Source organism: Leucopleurus acutus (assembly GCF_964270905.1).
Source record: "Leucopleurus acutus genome assembly, chromosome: 1".
In the NCBI taxonomy this organism is placed as follows: domain Eukaryota; kingdom Metazoa; phylum Chordata; class Mammalia; order Artiodactyla; family Delphinidae; genus Leucopleurus; species Leucopleurus acutus.
In genome coordinates, this window is record NC_139142.1 from 76,149,636 (window position 1) to 76,164,586 (window position 14,951).

Below are 14,951 nucleotides of genomic sequence, written 5' to 3' on the forward strand. Positions count from 1 at the left end.
CAGCCTGAAAAAACTGATTCCTGCCAACTATGTAAGTAAGGTTGGACGAGGATCTTACCCAGGCCTTCCAATGAGACCACAGCCATGACAGGAGACTGAAGCAGAGGACCCTGCTAAGCCATGCGCATATTCCTAGCTCCCACTAACTGAGATGATAAGTATGTGTTGTTTAAGCCACTAAATTTAAGAGTAATTTGTTACACAGAAAGAGATAACTATAAACAATAGATGTATGTTTAAAATTTATATACTTTCTTGGTGAATTAAGTCTTCTGTTATATGGTTATCCTCTCATCCCTAATAAAGTTTTTCTCAAAGAAAAATTTATCTGCTAATAATAAAACTGTGTCAGCTTTATTTTGGTTAGTATTTGCCTGATATATCTCTTTCCTTTACTTTCAGCCTTTGTGTGTGCATATTATGTTTCTTGTAAACACTATATGCCTGGATTTTGTTGTTTAATCCAGTGTGTCAATCTTCATGTTTTAACTTGTAAATCTTGTCTGTTTGCCTTATTATAATTATTGGTATTATTGATATATTTGAACTATTCTGTCACCCTAAGTTGTTTGCAGTTTTTTCCACTTTTTGTTTCTTTTTTAATCCCTTACTTAAGAAAAAATGATGTCTATACCCCTGTCCCCCCCAATAAGGGAAATAACATTAATACACTCTCACATCACTCTCTCCTCGGCCCCAGCCCCCATGGTGGTGGTGTTATGTAGAATAGGTCGGTGGCAAAAGGAGGGACTACTCAATAAATGGATTCAGAAGAGCCATCCATTTGCTAACTACATGATCTGACTTCTTCCTATCTCTCCAACCACTCTGTCCTTTCCTAGCTCTATTTCAGCCATGTTATCTATTTTGTTTTATGAATCCATTAAGATTGTTTCTGCTTTAGGATCTTTTAAAATTGCTGTCCCTCTGCCTGAAAGGCAGGTTTTTCCTGACCACCCTGTGCCAAGGATATGCTGCAGCCCGCTAGCTCGTACCAGCTCATGAGAGCCAATTACATGCATCTCTCCCCAAAACCACGTTCAGTGACTTCACATTAGTAGTTTGAAATTAGCATGTGTAAGTATTTGCACCACAGAAATTGGCAAATACTATAAATCAGTATATATGTTTTTTAATTCTGGAGAGCCTGCTTACCAGCACCCTAAAGATCTTACCGAAAGTTGTCTGTTCTTCCCATCCCCAGTCATAATCTATCCCAGTACATGGTTCATTTTCTTCATGGAACTTATCACTTTTTTTTTTTTTTGCGGTACACGGGCCTCTCACAGTTGTGGCCTCACCCGTTGCGAAGCACAGGCTCCGGACGCGCAGGCTCAGCGGCCATGGCCCACGGGCCCAGCCACTCCCCGGCATGTGGGATCTTCCCGGACCGGGGCACGAACCCATGTCCCCTGCATTGGCAGGAGGACTCTCAACCACTCTGCCACCAGGGAAGCCAAATTATTCTTTTTTTTTTTCCACTTTTTTAAAAGTTATTTTCTGTCTTCTGTGACTTCAGTAAATGCACAATGAAAGTACAGTCTTTAACTACCTTGTCTACTGTTGTGGTGCCCAACATATGAGAATTTAATACTTATCGAATTAATTGAATAAATGAATTATTCAAAAGTGGTGATAATTTTTAGCTGTGCCATTCTCTTTAGAATTTTCTGGAAGCATTAGAGAGGAAAATAATTGCATTTCTTTTTATGGCTTTTTATTATGGGAATTACCAGAGGTACAGAAAAGTAAATAGAATAGCATAATAAACCTCCGTGAACCCACCACCCAGTTTCAGCAATGTTGCAGATCTGTTTTCAAGCCCCCACCAAATTTTTTCCCAGAATATTTTAAAGAAAATTCCAGACATCATATGATTTTACTTACCCATTTTTAAAAAAATAACCAGTCCATATTCATATTCCTCTGACTGCTTCCTGACGTTTGTTTTGAGTCAGGATTCTAACAAGTTTCACACCTTGCAATTGATGTGGTATGTCATCTTAAGTCTCTTAATTTATGAGTTTGCCTGTTTTCGTTTATGCCATTTATTTGTTGACAAAATCAGATTATTTGTCATGTGGAATCTTCCAGATTCTGAATTTGATGACCACATCTTTGTGGTGATGTTTAATATGTGCCTCCTTTTTTTTTCTGTGAACTGGTAGTTACATTTAGAGGCTTGGTGAGATTCAGCTTCCGTTCTTTGGGTAAGAGTACATCATAAGTTGCACAGTGTATTTTTCATTGTATTACATTAGAAGATTGTGTTGTCCCACTTTTAGTGATGTTAAGATTGATCAGTGAGTTCCAGGTTGATCAGTGGGTTCCAGATTGATTAGTGGGTTATGCCTCAGCTTTTCACCTAATGGTTTTAGCAACCATTGATGATCACGGCTCATAACCATTATTTTATTAGGGGTTGAAAATTGGTGATTTTTTTCTAATTATATCATTCCATCTGCATTTACTCGCCAGAATGTTTCTATAATGAAGAAAATTTCTTTAGTTACTGTGAAATACAGTTGGTACAGGAAAGACAGGATAATTACTTAATTCTTTACATTTATTATTTTTCAGACTTCGATGTTGTTTCCATAGCAACTCTGCCAAGGGGACTAGTTGTTTTTTTTTGCGGTACGCGGGCCTCTCACTGTTATGGCCTCTCCCCTTGCGGAGCACAGGCTCCGGACGCGCAGGCTCAGCGGCCATGGCTCACGGGCCCAGCCGCTCCCCGGTATGTGGGATCTTCCCGGACCAGGGCACGAACCCGTGTCCCCTGCATCGGCAGGCGGACTCTCAACCACTGCGCCACCAGGGAAGACCTCATTGCATTATATATTTTTAATGTTTACATTCCCATTTTTAGCCAGTGAGAACACCTTCAGATTGGCTGTTCTGTCCTTTGACATGACTCAGTTATTTTGATAGCTTGTTGGCTATTTCCCAAGCTCATCTTACATATTTAAGGTTATAGGACTTTAAATTAATTTCTTTAATTTTTGTATTGACCTCTGTCTCTTCAATACTTAAAATCTTAGGGTTTTGGTGAGGGTTTGTTTTTGGACCGCACCGCGCAGCATTCGGGATCTTAGTTCCCCGACCAGGGATCAAGCCCGTGCCCTCTACAGTGGAAGCGCGGAATCTTAACTGGTGTACCACCAGCGAGGTCCCTAAAATCTTAGTTTTTAATGACATTTACACAATTTTTAAAATTTTCTCTCTTTCTTTTCTGCCAGACAATTAGAACTATGTAACTTTTACAATAAAGAACCAAAGTTAAGAAAGCACTCAAACAACAGAAACTCTACTGTTTTAGGGAACCCAACCTCACTCTCTTTTTTTTTTTTCCCTCATAGCAGGTTCACCAAATTCTTGTAGGGTGCCTCTTTTAACATAAAAAGATAGGTGGCAAATGTTTGTACAAAAATGTCATTTATAAAAGGTCAGATAGCCCTGAAGGCAGAGGGCTTTTATTGCCATTATCCACAGCAACAGTGTGGAAAGTAGCCCTTGTCTAGCACAGTGTTGTACACTGAGCAGGTACTCAGTGACTATTATTTTTTCATCCTAGATTTGGGTGACATTATTAAGAGTAGGGTGTCTATAGGCTAGTATCTTAAACGAATAGTGTTTCTAGAGGTCTTCATATTGTTAAGAAAAGGAATGACCCATGTTTACTTCTTAGAAATTTGCTTTTGCTCCTGTTCAAGAGGGAGTCACATTCTCCAAGCAGTGCTGATTGAGTTCTGCCATTCTCAGATGAAAATCTGAATATAAAAATGGGTTCTGTTATTACAGGGGGAACATGCAGTTATTTGGTGCTGATGCTTCTTCAGTACCAATGAGAAACTAACTTGATTTACATTTTTTTCCAGATGATGGACATAAGAAAGCTCGAAATGCTTATCTTAACAATTCCAATTATGAAGAAGGAGATGAATATTTTGATAAAAATTTGGCACTCTTTGAGGTAATATTTGGGAGAAAACTAGGGCAGAGATTTCAGGAACAGAAATTTTAAGATCGCTGTTTTCCACCCCATTTAGTTTTAAAATAGTACAGGTTGGATAATTTAATAACTAACTGTTAAAATACAGTACTTACTATAGCTTGTCATTGTAGTTGATTTAATCTATATAATCTAATTATTGCTAATTAATGAATAACCATTTAGTCAAATTTCTATGAAATAAAGAGGAATGTTGACATCACAGGCATGTGGAGAACCTTGCTGTCTAATTTAACTAGTATTTAAATCTCTGTGTTGTAATAATCTACTAACTACAAAATTTTTCAACTCTGTGTTTGGGATGAATGTCATTTACCTTAGAACTACTAACCAAAAATAAGGGTAGGAAGCAGGCTGCTGGATTAAAAGGACCTGAATGTCTCATCTGACTAAGGTAGCATGGACTCTGAGGGGATCTGTGTCCTGGTTGTTGAAAGGAGCCTGGTTTAGTCCAGCACTGCATTGTCTTACATTGGACAGTGATTCAAGTGCCACTTTCCTCAGTGTTCCTACTTTTTAAATGATATTTGCTCTTAACTTTCTTCAAGAAAAGTTCTGAGGTGAATATTTGGTTCAGTCACAAAAGATTTGCATTGACCTGGCCATGCTTGGGGCTATAAGTAATAGCTATAAATGTTAGTAGACTGTTAGTAGTACTGTAGTTAAAGATTATGTTATCAGTGTTCTTTATGAGGTTACAATTGTCTGTAGGGGCCAGTGTGGTATTGTGTTTTCTGTAAAGTTAAGTTATTAGAAAGAATCATAAAGCTTTTCATTTAAGAATTTTATAAGAATGTGTGTAGCCCTGATTACATATTATAATATGGGGGGAGAATAAAGTCTCATTGATAAATTTTCTTAAAATGTTTACCTGTGAAATTTTTTCTTATTTACTTTGCAGTTTTCTGGTAGAGGGATCATTCTGATGCTTATTCCCAGTGTTCTTCAGTATTTCTTTCTTTCTTATTTCTGGCTCTATAGGAAGAAATGGACACCAGACCAAAGGTGTCTTCTCTCCTCAGCCGCTTGGCCAATTACACTAACCTGACACAAGGAGCAAAGGAACATGAAGAGGCAGAGAACATCACTGAAGGGAAAAAGAAGCCCACCAAGGTGAGGCCTTGGAATAACAAGGACAAATAAAAAGAGCCCCATATACAAGAAAGGAGGAAATGTCCAGGGCATCACTCTGTGCTTAAGAACTACTGAACGCTTGGGATATGCCAGGCACGTGAGGGCGTGAGCTGTGTAATTAGTAGCTGGGAGACAGGCATTCCGGGGAGAGGGAATAGCACTTCAAAAGAAAAGTGTCCACACCCATCTACTGATGTCATCTTTCTGTTGTGAAGCTGTTGGGTTTTTCAAAGACCAAATATCAGTTTTTCTCAACATGAAAATATGGAAGAATATTACAAGTAAGCTTTCTGGTTGTTCAGGAGTAAAACGACCCTCAGATGTATTTTATCAACTACGTTTACCAACGACTATGAAAGATTTATGCCAAATTCTGAAGGAATTCCATCAAATCATTATCCTTTTTTTTTTTTTTAAAGAAAAAGCTATTGGCCTGAAGAACAGAAAATTTTAAGTTGTTGGGGATGCACTTAAAAGTTTATCTATGATCAGATGCTTATGTAAAAATATGTGGAGAGCTATGTAAAGTTAAAATGTATATCTCTAGGAATAATAAAAAGTATGGTGATAAACATTTGTTAAGATGGAGATTTTATGTGCCTATTTAAAAATACTGCTTAAACATATCATCTCTGCTTTGCAATTAAAATGATAGTGTACAAGTTTTTATATAAAAGTAAAGGGATGAATCATCTCTTCTAGATGGCTACATGATTTTTTTCTTTTGTCAACATCTTTCTTTCCAGACCCCCCAGATGGGTACTTTCATGGGTGTTTACCTCCCATGTCTACAAAATATTTTTGGAGTGATCCTGTTTCTACGCCTTACATGGGTGGTGGGCACAGCTGGAGTTCTGCAGGCCTTTGCAATTGTCCTTATCTGCTGCTGTTGTGTAAGTCCTGAGTTGGCCCCTGAAGATCACCTGGAACATTGCAAGAGCTCAAGAGTATCATGCTTAACCTATTTGGGCATAAAAGAAAGAATACCTACTGGGGAAAGACTCATGATCTCAACAGGGGAGATTATTTTGATACTAAAATCTAAAGGATTTTCAGTTTTTTAGTGTCAGTTATTCACTGCTTATATCTGTAATATGATGTACTCAAAATTACAAGGAAAGACTTCTGTAGGAAGTAGAAGATACAGTCCCTGACTTCAAAAAATTCAGAATACAAACCATTTGAACTCGATAACACTAGTGTTGTGACAGAAAATATGTTAGAAAATGTGATGTGCTACTCCAGTGTGGTACCAATAAACAAAGCTGGTTGTTGTTTGGGGGTAAGAGGTATTCGTTTTGTTTTGCAGTCTCATCCATTATCCCTTCCCCAGAAACTGGGGTGTTCTTTCCAGCTCTTCTTTCCATTGTACTGAGAACGTTCTGGTCTTCCTTTAATTTAAACTCCTCTTATCTGTGTATCCCAGCCACATCTCTCAATTTTATTGTAAGTTGATAGATTATTATAAAAATTTTTATTTTATTATTAAGCCATCTACGGACCTCTTTTATTACTATCACCATTATACACTCCCTGTGCTCAACTGAGTGCCATGTAACGCAGGGTAAGCGGACATAATCCATATCATTAATAACTTAATGGTACCACCATTTTTTCCCCCCGTTTCTTAGTCTTGAAACTTCAGGGCCGTATTTGGCTCCTTGATTGCCTCTCATATCTCATCAGCTATCAAAGCCAGTCAGGTCTCCCTCTGAAATCTCTTTTGTTCAACGCTGTCTTTATATTCCCACTTCTACCACTGCAGTCCTTACCTCTCACTGAACTACCACAATAGCCTACTAACAAGTCACTCTGCCTCCATCTACTTCCTATCTTCAGTCCATTCTGTACTCTGCTGCTATCAGGTAATGTTTTTAAAATACAGTTCTCATGATCTCAGAAGTCTTCGGTGGTTCCCCTTCTTACTGAATATTATTCTTGTTATTGTAGGCAGTCTTTAGTCAGTTTCCAATCTGTTTACCAAGTTTTTAACTAGGAGACCAGGGTGAGATCAGTGGTTCTTAATAGCACCTAACCTACTGATTACGATGTAGGAGTGTTTTAACAGAGTACTCAAGACACCAGTAGTGTGACTAGTGTAGCGTGTTGAAGCACATCTCATTTGCATACCATTTGGTATGACAGGCAACTCCCTCCATAAAAGTAGGTAGAATTAAATATTTGATAAGTGCTCTGAGGTCCACAGATGGGAAAGTAGTACAGAAATGTCGTCTTTATACAGTAACAGTCTTCTCCTTTCTCTTTCTTTACAGACAATGTTGACTGCTATCTCCATGAGTGCCATTGCCACTAATGGAGTGGTGCCAGGTCAGTAGCTAAGGCTGGATTTCAGGGATTGTCATTGATTACTGTATATTTCTACTATAAAGCCAGAGGTGCAAACTTCCAAGGCACAGAATACTATTTAGTTAGTGGCCACAGGCACTAACACTATTTGACTTCAGAATACCTTCTTTTAAAACTCTCTGTATGTTTTAAGCTAGAATCCGTAATTTCTACTGCATTCTTAGCCTCTTTTACTTAGAATATATATTTTATTCATCTATCTCATGCCTGTAGTAAATATCCTCTGATATTTTTCTAAGTAATACTGACAAATTGTGCTGATTTATGTGGAACATTAGATGTGCAGTATGCAGGTTTCATCTTTTATTCCCTACCAGGAAATCTACTTTTTATCATATTCAGGGTTTTCAAAAAGCCTGAAACATTTATCCTTTTTTACGACTTGTTTACATTCCTGTTACTTACCTACGTTTTTTTTTATCCTGTTCACTTTCTGTTTTGCCTTTTAGCTGGGGGCTCATACTTTATGATTTCCCGAGCACTGGGCCCAGAGTTTGGTGGGGCTGTTGGCCTCTGCTTTTATCTTGGTACCACATTTGCAGCAGCCATGTATATCCTTGGTGCCATTGAAATTTTTCTGGTGAGTAATGACTTAATTGTGGTCTAAAGTATAGAAAAGATATAGATTTGGATTTATTTTGCCATTGGATATCAAAGCTTCTGAGAAATCAGCTACAGGAATCAATCAAGTGATTGACTGCTAACCTGTTATTGACCTTGTACTGTGAATATGAATGAGAAAGGTTGAGGGTATCTTTTGCCTGCCTACTCCTTCCCCTCCACCCAATCACCAGCACCCTGCCACCTCAACCAAACAGTTAAAGTCTCAGAGGCAAGACTTGGGCTAGTGGGGGAAAAGTAAAAGGAAGTTTATCTCTTTTGATGTCTTTATCCCAATGAAACAAAATGTTTTTCATTTATTTATTCACTAGGATATATTTCTTACTATTTAAAGTAACGATAGCAGAAGTAGGACTCAAGATAATCATTACAATTATTTTGTATAACACCTTAAATAAATTATTAACACATTCCTTGGTTTTCCATTTGGGAGTGTAAGTATTCAGAATGGCACATAGACTTTATTTTATTTATTTATTTATTTATTTATTTTTAAATTTTTGGCTGCGTTGGCTCTTCGTTGCAGTGCGCGGGCTTCTCATTGCGGTGGCTTCTCTTGTTGCGGGGCACAGGCTCTAGGCACGCGGGCTTCAGTAGTTGTGCCACGTGAGCTCAGTAGTTGTGGCTCCTGGACTCTGGAGCACAGGCTCGGTAGTTGTGGCGCACGGGCTTAGTTGCTCCACAGCATTTGGGATCTTCCCGGACCAGGGTTTGAACTCATGTCCCCTGCATTAGCAGGCGGATTCTTAACCACTGCACCACCAGGGAAGCCCTGGCATGTAGACTTTAAAAAAAATCCATGATATCTCATTTCTGTAGACATTTTAGATCAAAATATAAATTAGGCTATGTCTCCAGTCATTTTCTGTCTCAGTTTTGCTTTCCTTCGTGAAAGTAAATGCAAACTACAACAGCCCTTTTATTTGATTATTTTGAAATGACCTTATTTACTGCTTCTTTTGCCTAACAGGTATATATTGTCCCCCAAGCTGCCATCTTTCATAGTGATGATGCGCTCAAGGAGTCAGCAGCCATGCTAAATAACATGCGTGTCTACGGCACAGCCTTCTTGGTCCTCATGGTATTGGTGGTATTCATCGGTGTACGCTATGTGAACAAGTTTGCCTCACTCTTTCTGGCCTGTGTCATTGTGTCCATCTTGGCCATCTATGCTGGAGCCATCAAGTCTTCTTTTGCCCCTCCACACTTCCCGTACGTGTCTCTCTGACTAGCCATCATTATTTGGTAGTCATTAACAGTATCTGGTGATGTGATCATTTCAAGTCAGAATCTCACAGTTTCTCTGAGATTCCCCTCTTGGATAAGCCCAGTTAGCATCTGTGCGGGAAGCCTCCCAGCAAATTGTGTTGTGTTGATCCTCTTCTTTGTGTCCCAAGTATACAACTGGCAGCCATGGCAGTCGTTTGGATATAGATAGTGGGTTTTTCAAAACCTCCTGATAATGATTATGCATATTTGAACTATTCATAAAGGCCTTTTCAAACAGCGTAGTTTTGCCAGCAACCTTTACAAAGTATTTAAAGGTTAGATTCCTTTTATTGATGAAGAATCAAGAGATCAAGGAAACCTAGATTCCTACCTAAATATTTATAATTAAATTTTTTGTTCTGCTGTTAGTACAGTAATGGACTTTCTAGTCATAAAATAAAGGGAAATAAATGTCACATCTTTTGCATATATATCTTTCTCTCTATATATTATATTACATACCATAAGTAGTACAGGTACCTTAAGGTATATTTTTTCAATTAGCAATAATCGCGCCTCAGATAAACCTCATTGGCTACGATACTGCCACTGCGCAAAGCTAAGGTATATTTTTTGAAGTAGAAATGGATTTGTACAGATGCGTGACTCACAGGCTCACCTGTTTTCCCTTTGACTAGTGGCATAGGGACTAGACGGCACTGAGTGTTGTTTGTCACCTTATTACAGTGACTGTCTTTGAAGAGTCATCCTGATCACTCAGGGATCAAACTCATCAGTCTTATGTTGATTTAACCTGATTACAGAAAAATAGATTTTTGAAGATGAAAAAACAGGTCCATAGAGGTTAAATGACCTGCCCCAAAGTTAATAATTGTCAGAGCAAGAAAATGGATCCTGTGATTTCCTGATTCCCAGTTCAGTGTTTCTTCTGCTATGCTAAATGACGTCAGTAATAGATTCCATCATAAATTTTCAGTCTGCTTGTCTAGGGGCTGCCAAGCAACTGGAGACCCACTTGAAGGCTACATTCTGCCTGTATCTTAACTTGGGAAATTCCATTTTGCCTCAAGTTCTCCTTTGATGCTTTTCCTCTTTTATGGTGGGCAAAAGTTCATGATGTGTGGTATTTTCGTTAAAATATTTCAGCAGAACAAGCCAAAAAACCTAGAGGAATGCATGAAACAGTACTGGGAAATGTTGAGAGTTGTTGAAGCTGAGTAATGGGTACATGGCTTATTGCATATGTATGCTATCATTTTGCAGATTTGAAAAGTTGCTTTTTTCCTCCTGAGAGGTATTTTTAACTGTGGGTGTATTATTCCTTTATTCATATTTATATCTCTGGGTGAATGAAAAAAAATAAAATCAGCAGTTTGTATTTGTATTATCCTTAACTACCCTCACCCCTACTGGGTCTGGGCTTAAGTTCAAAAACAGTTTTTTATTAGGCCATAGACGGATGGCCTAATTCTAGCCAAGCTGTCTTCCTTGAAACAGAAGACAGAAGCTCTGACCTTTAGCATAACATTTTCAAGGGAGTTGTTATGAACATAAGGCTTTTTCTTAGGCCAAAGAGAAAGGGGTAGATGTGTGTGTGTGTGTGTGTGTGTGTGTGTGTGTGTGTGTGTGTGTATGGAAGAAGAACAAATGGACTCTAAGATTCTTTTAAGACCTAACAATTGGTTAATAACCTAAATATTCTGGAAGATGACTCAGCACAGCGTCTTCAGACAGTTCTTCTATTTGAATTCTGTCACTACTGCCTACCACCTGTATGACCTCGGGCAGACTCCTTTTTCTCCCTAAACTTCAGTTCCTCCATCCACAATGTAGAAATACTAGTACATATTTTGTGAGATCGCTGTAAGGATTACACTGGCAGAAAATGTAAGACACCATTCACAGAGCTAGTCATTATTAGTTCTTTAACCATCTATGACAGTAAAAACTCTTAGAGATGAGATTTTTTTTTTTTCTTGAGCATACCTATATACTAACCTGTTTCTAACCTATTTTCTTTTTTAAAATACTTTTTTCCCCTTGCTTCATCTTTCTCCTCCCTGTTTGTTTTCATTTAGGGTCTGCATGCTGGGCAACCGCACCCTTTCATCAAGGCACATTGATATTTGCTCGAAGACCAAGGAAATTAACAACATGACAGTACCGTCAAAGTTATGGGGCTTCTTCTGTAATTCAAGTCAGTTTTTCAATGCCACCTGTGATGAATACTTTGTTCACAATAATGTCACTTCAATCCAGGGCATCCCTGGATTGGCTAGCGGTGTCATTACAGGTGAGTTGGGAGGGTTGGGGACACATTTTTAAAATTTTTCTCTGAGGAGGGCTTTGCCATCTTGTTGAGCCTTTATTTTTATATTTTGGTCATGCCACGTGGCTTGTGGGATCTTAGTTCCCCAACCAGGCGTTGAACCCACACCCCCTGCGGAGACTTAACCACTGGACCTCCAGGGAAGTCCCGAGACTTTGCCATCTTAGACTCATCTATTGTCCATCAATACTGCCACGGTGCCACTTCCCTCCTTAAGTTCAGCACACAGCTCTTAATTCAGCATCTTTCTGCTTTTCTGTTAGTGATTTTATCCTTTTTCAGGACTCCCTTGCAGTGTTGTCTGCTAAAAGGTACTGCTCTTGAATGCAGAGCTGAGCAAATGACTTTTTAACTAAAGATAATAAAGTATTCTCTGTGTTATTATAAAATTGCCAATGTTTTCCCCACAGTGACAGCTAGAATTATTTTAATGTCATCACATCCACATGTGTGTTTTCCTAACTCATCTAAATTTTTGAAATTCTCCGTAAGTGACTCCTATTTTAACTGTTTGGCCCACAAATTTCTTTGCACGTAAGCAAGTTTACACTAAGGTGTTCAAAATAGCATTGATGCCAATTTTTTTTTTAAATAGGTTTTATAAGGCATTTAGCTTTAGTTCGCTTAACTTTTACTAATTTGCATTGGTAAACTTAGCTGCATTTGTATGTACCAAAGTATTTTGTCAAATTACATTTGAACCAGATGAGAAAAGGCATTAGGTTTTTATTTATGTGTGCTTTGTTATATGATATATATGAGCATATATCTGTGCTCATGTAGAAGCAAACATACCCTTAAAAGCTATATAAATGATGAATCTGACTTAGATTGTTGTTGGCTAGAACATTATCTAATTATGTCCTTTCCATAGTGCTGCTGCTTATATACCCTTTTCTCCCACTGCAGAGAATCTTTGGAGTAATTATATACCAAAGGGAGAGATTATTGAAAAGCCCTCAGCCAAATCTTCTGATGTCTTAGGCAGCTTAAACCATGAGTATGTCCTTGTTGACATTACCACCTCTTTCACTCTTCTGGTGGGGATCTTCTTTCCGTCTGTCACAGGTAAGCAGATGGGCTGTTGCCTATTTTACAAACAATCAGACCCAGGGAGTGATTTTTCTTACACAAAACTATATTCTCAGGATTCCCAGATTTGCCTGTAGTCTTTGATAGCAATGTGAATATCAAAAGTGTCCAGGAACTGAAGAAGTTAACTTGTTCTTTTTTCCTTTTCTAAAGGTATCATGGCTGGATCAAACAGATCTGGAGATCTGAAAGATGCTCAAAAGTCTATTCCCATTGGCACTATCCTCGCCATCCTGACTACCTCCTTTGTTTGTATCCTTTTGATGGATCCAGTCTGAGTCTTAGTCATAGGAACAGCCGTAGAACAAGGGTGATCAGTATTTTTATCCTGGTAATAAAGATATCTGCTTTCTACCACCTCACTTCACATCAGATAATCTACCCACCTCATCTCTAAAACTCAAGAAAGAATTTATGAGATAAGTGAATTTAGCCACTCATTTTACTGATAGAAGAAGTTTCCTGAGTGTTTATGTTCATATTAGAAGGTGAACATCAGTTTCCTTGACTCTCAATATCATAGATTTAAGCAATGTTGTCCTTTTTGGTGCATGTATTGAAGGTGTTGTTCTCAGAGACAAGTGAGTAGTTGATTTCTTTGTAACAATCGTGTGTCTATCTTCCATTATGTCTGATCATCCCAAACAGCCCCAAGACAGTTATAAACTCAAAACCCACCTGAGATATATATCACAACTAACAATTAGAAAATACATGTATATAGGTCCCCAAAAGGGAGCTGTATAATAAGGGCCAGTATGTTGTTGTATAAGATGCAGTGGATATAGGACTTCATAAAGCATTGAATTTGTCTGAATAATGAGGACTTTTCTGTACAGTAAAGAGAGCTGTTGGAAAACTAACAGTAAAGGAGGGCAAATAATAAAAAATAAAAATTTAAAAATTGTTTCTAGCATCTCCTCTATGAGACATAAGTGTCTCTGATTGGCATCCTAAATAAAATCTTGAAACTTACTTTCTTCATTTCCTTCATGAAGGCTGCTGAGTGTTTTTCCTTTCATCTGTGAATACAAAAAAAAAAAGAAATGTTTTGCAAGAGACTTCTAGAAAACTCTTCCTCCAAAACCTGCTATATCTCTTCCCTTTTTCCCCATCTTGAGGAGTTAATAGCCTTACCATTCATCCCTTTCTCAAAACAGAAACCTAGGTGTCATCCTAGACTTCTTCCATCAATTCCCTCATCCAGTTGGTTTCTAAGCCCTGTAAATTTCACCCTTCATTCTTACTAGATCTCATTCTTTCCACTATTTTTATCCCCATCACTCTGTACAGGCCTTCAGGATATTTTGCCTAGATTATTGTAATACTCTCCCTTTCAGTTTTACTACCTTCTAATCTTTCTTCTACACTGTCACCAGAATGATTTTTCTAAAACACAAAATTTGATCATAGGACCTTCCTGCTCAGAGCCTGCCAAAGCCCCTTAATGCTCATTACTTTGGTCTTGCCCTCTCTACCTCTTTCTGATCTCATCTCCCACCGTTCCCTCAAAAGCTCCCTAAGCTCCAGCCGTAACACAGAGTAAATATTGTTGTTTCAACTCTCCATCCAGCCACATATTTGTGGGTGCAATGTTATTTGCTTAGAATGGGTTACTCCCACCTGGCAGACTTATATTCATCCTTTAAGACTAGACTAAGTGTCCTTTATCCTGTGAAGCTTTCCCAGACTCACACAACAGATAACCGCTCCTCCCTTTGTTCAGCCACTCTACTGAACATATTGTATTATTGCACTTAAAATACTGTATGGCAGCTACTTGATTTCATATTTCTGTCCCCTATACTAGATTGAATTCTTTGAGGACAAGAACTCTAATAGATGCTATATAAATATTGTTAACAAAAATAAATAAGTAACACAGTTTATTATTTCTATATGATTGTGATTGAAAATGGGTTTATAGAGCTTTGGTAAATTATAATATAAAAATTATAGAAAGTGTAAATTAGAATACCACTTCAGAAAACTGTTGGACATTATCTCCTAAAGTTGAACATATGCATACCTGATGAACCAGCAATTCCACTACTAGGTATATCCAACACAAATGCATACATGTGTGCATTAAGAAGTGTGCACAAGTATTCTTTCAGTGGAATTGTTCTTACGAGGCAAAATCTGGAAATAGTCCAAATGTCCATC

At 38.1% G+C, this 14,951-nt stretch overlaps 1 protein-coding gene across 2 annotated transcripts in view; it reads left to right on the plus strand.

Moving 5' to 3' along the window:
* The window catches only part of SLC12A6 (solute carrier family 12 member 6), an 86,903-nt gene that overhangs the window by 57,063 nt on the left and 14,889 nt on the right, over positions 1–14,951 (plus strand). For both annotated transcript variants that reach the window (XM_082852930.1, XM_082852929.1), the window contains exons 3-12: positions 3,879–3,973; positions 4,994–5,125; positions 5,893–6,039; positions 7,420–7,474; positions 7,963–8,093; positions 9,105–9,346; positions 11,443–11,657; positions 12,603–12,761; positions 12,939–13,037; positions 13,309–13,366. In XM_082852930.1, the coding sequence (XP_082709056.1) occupies positions 3,879–3,973; positions 4,994–5,125; positions 5,893–6,039; positions 7,420–7,474; positions 7,963–8,093; positions 9,105–9,346; positions 11,443–11,657; positions 12,603–12,761; positions 12,939–13,037; positions 13,309–13,366 (1,333 nt within the window). The remainder of the gene's footprint in view (positions 1–3,878; positions 3,974–4,993; positions 5,126–5,892; positions 6,040–7,419; positions 7,475–7,962; positions 8,094–9,104; positions 9,347–11,442; positions 11,658–12,602; positions 12,762–12,938; positions 13,038–13,308; positions 13,367–14,951) is intronic.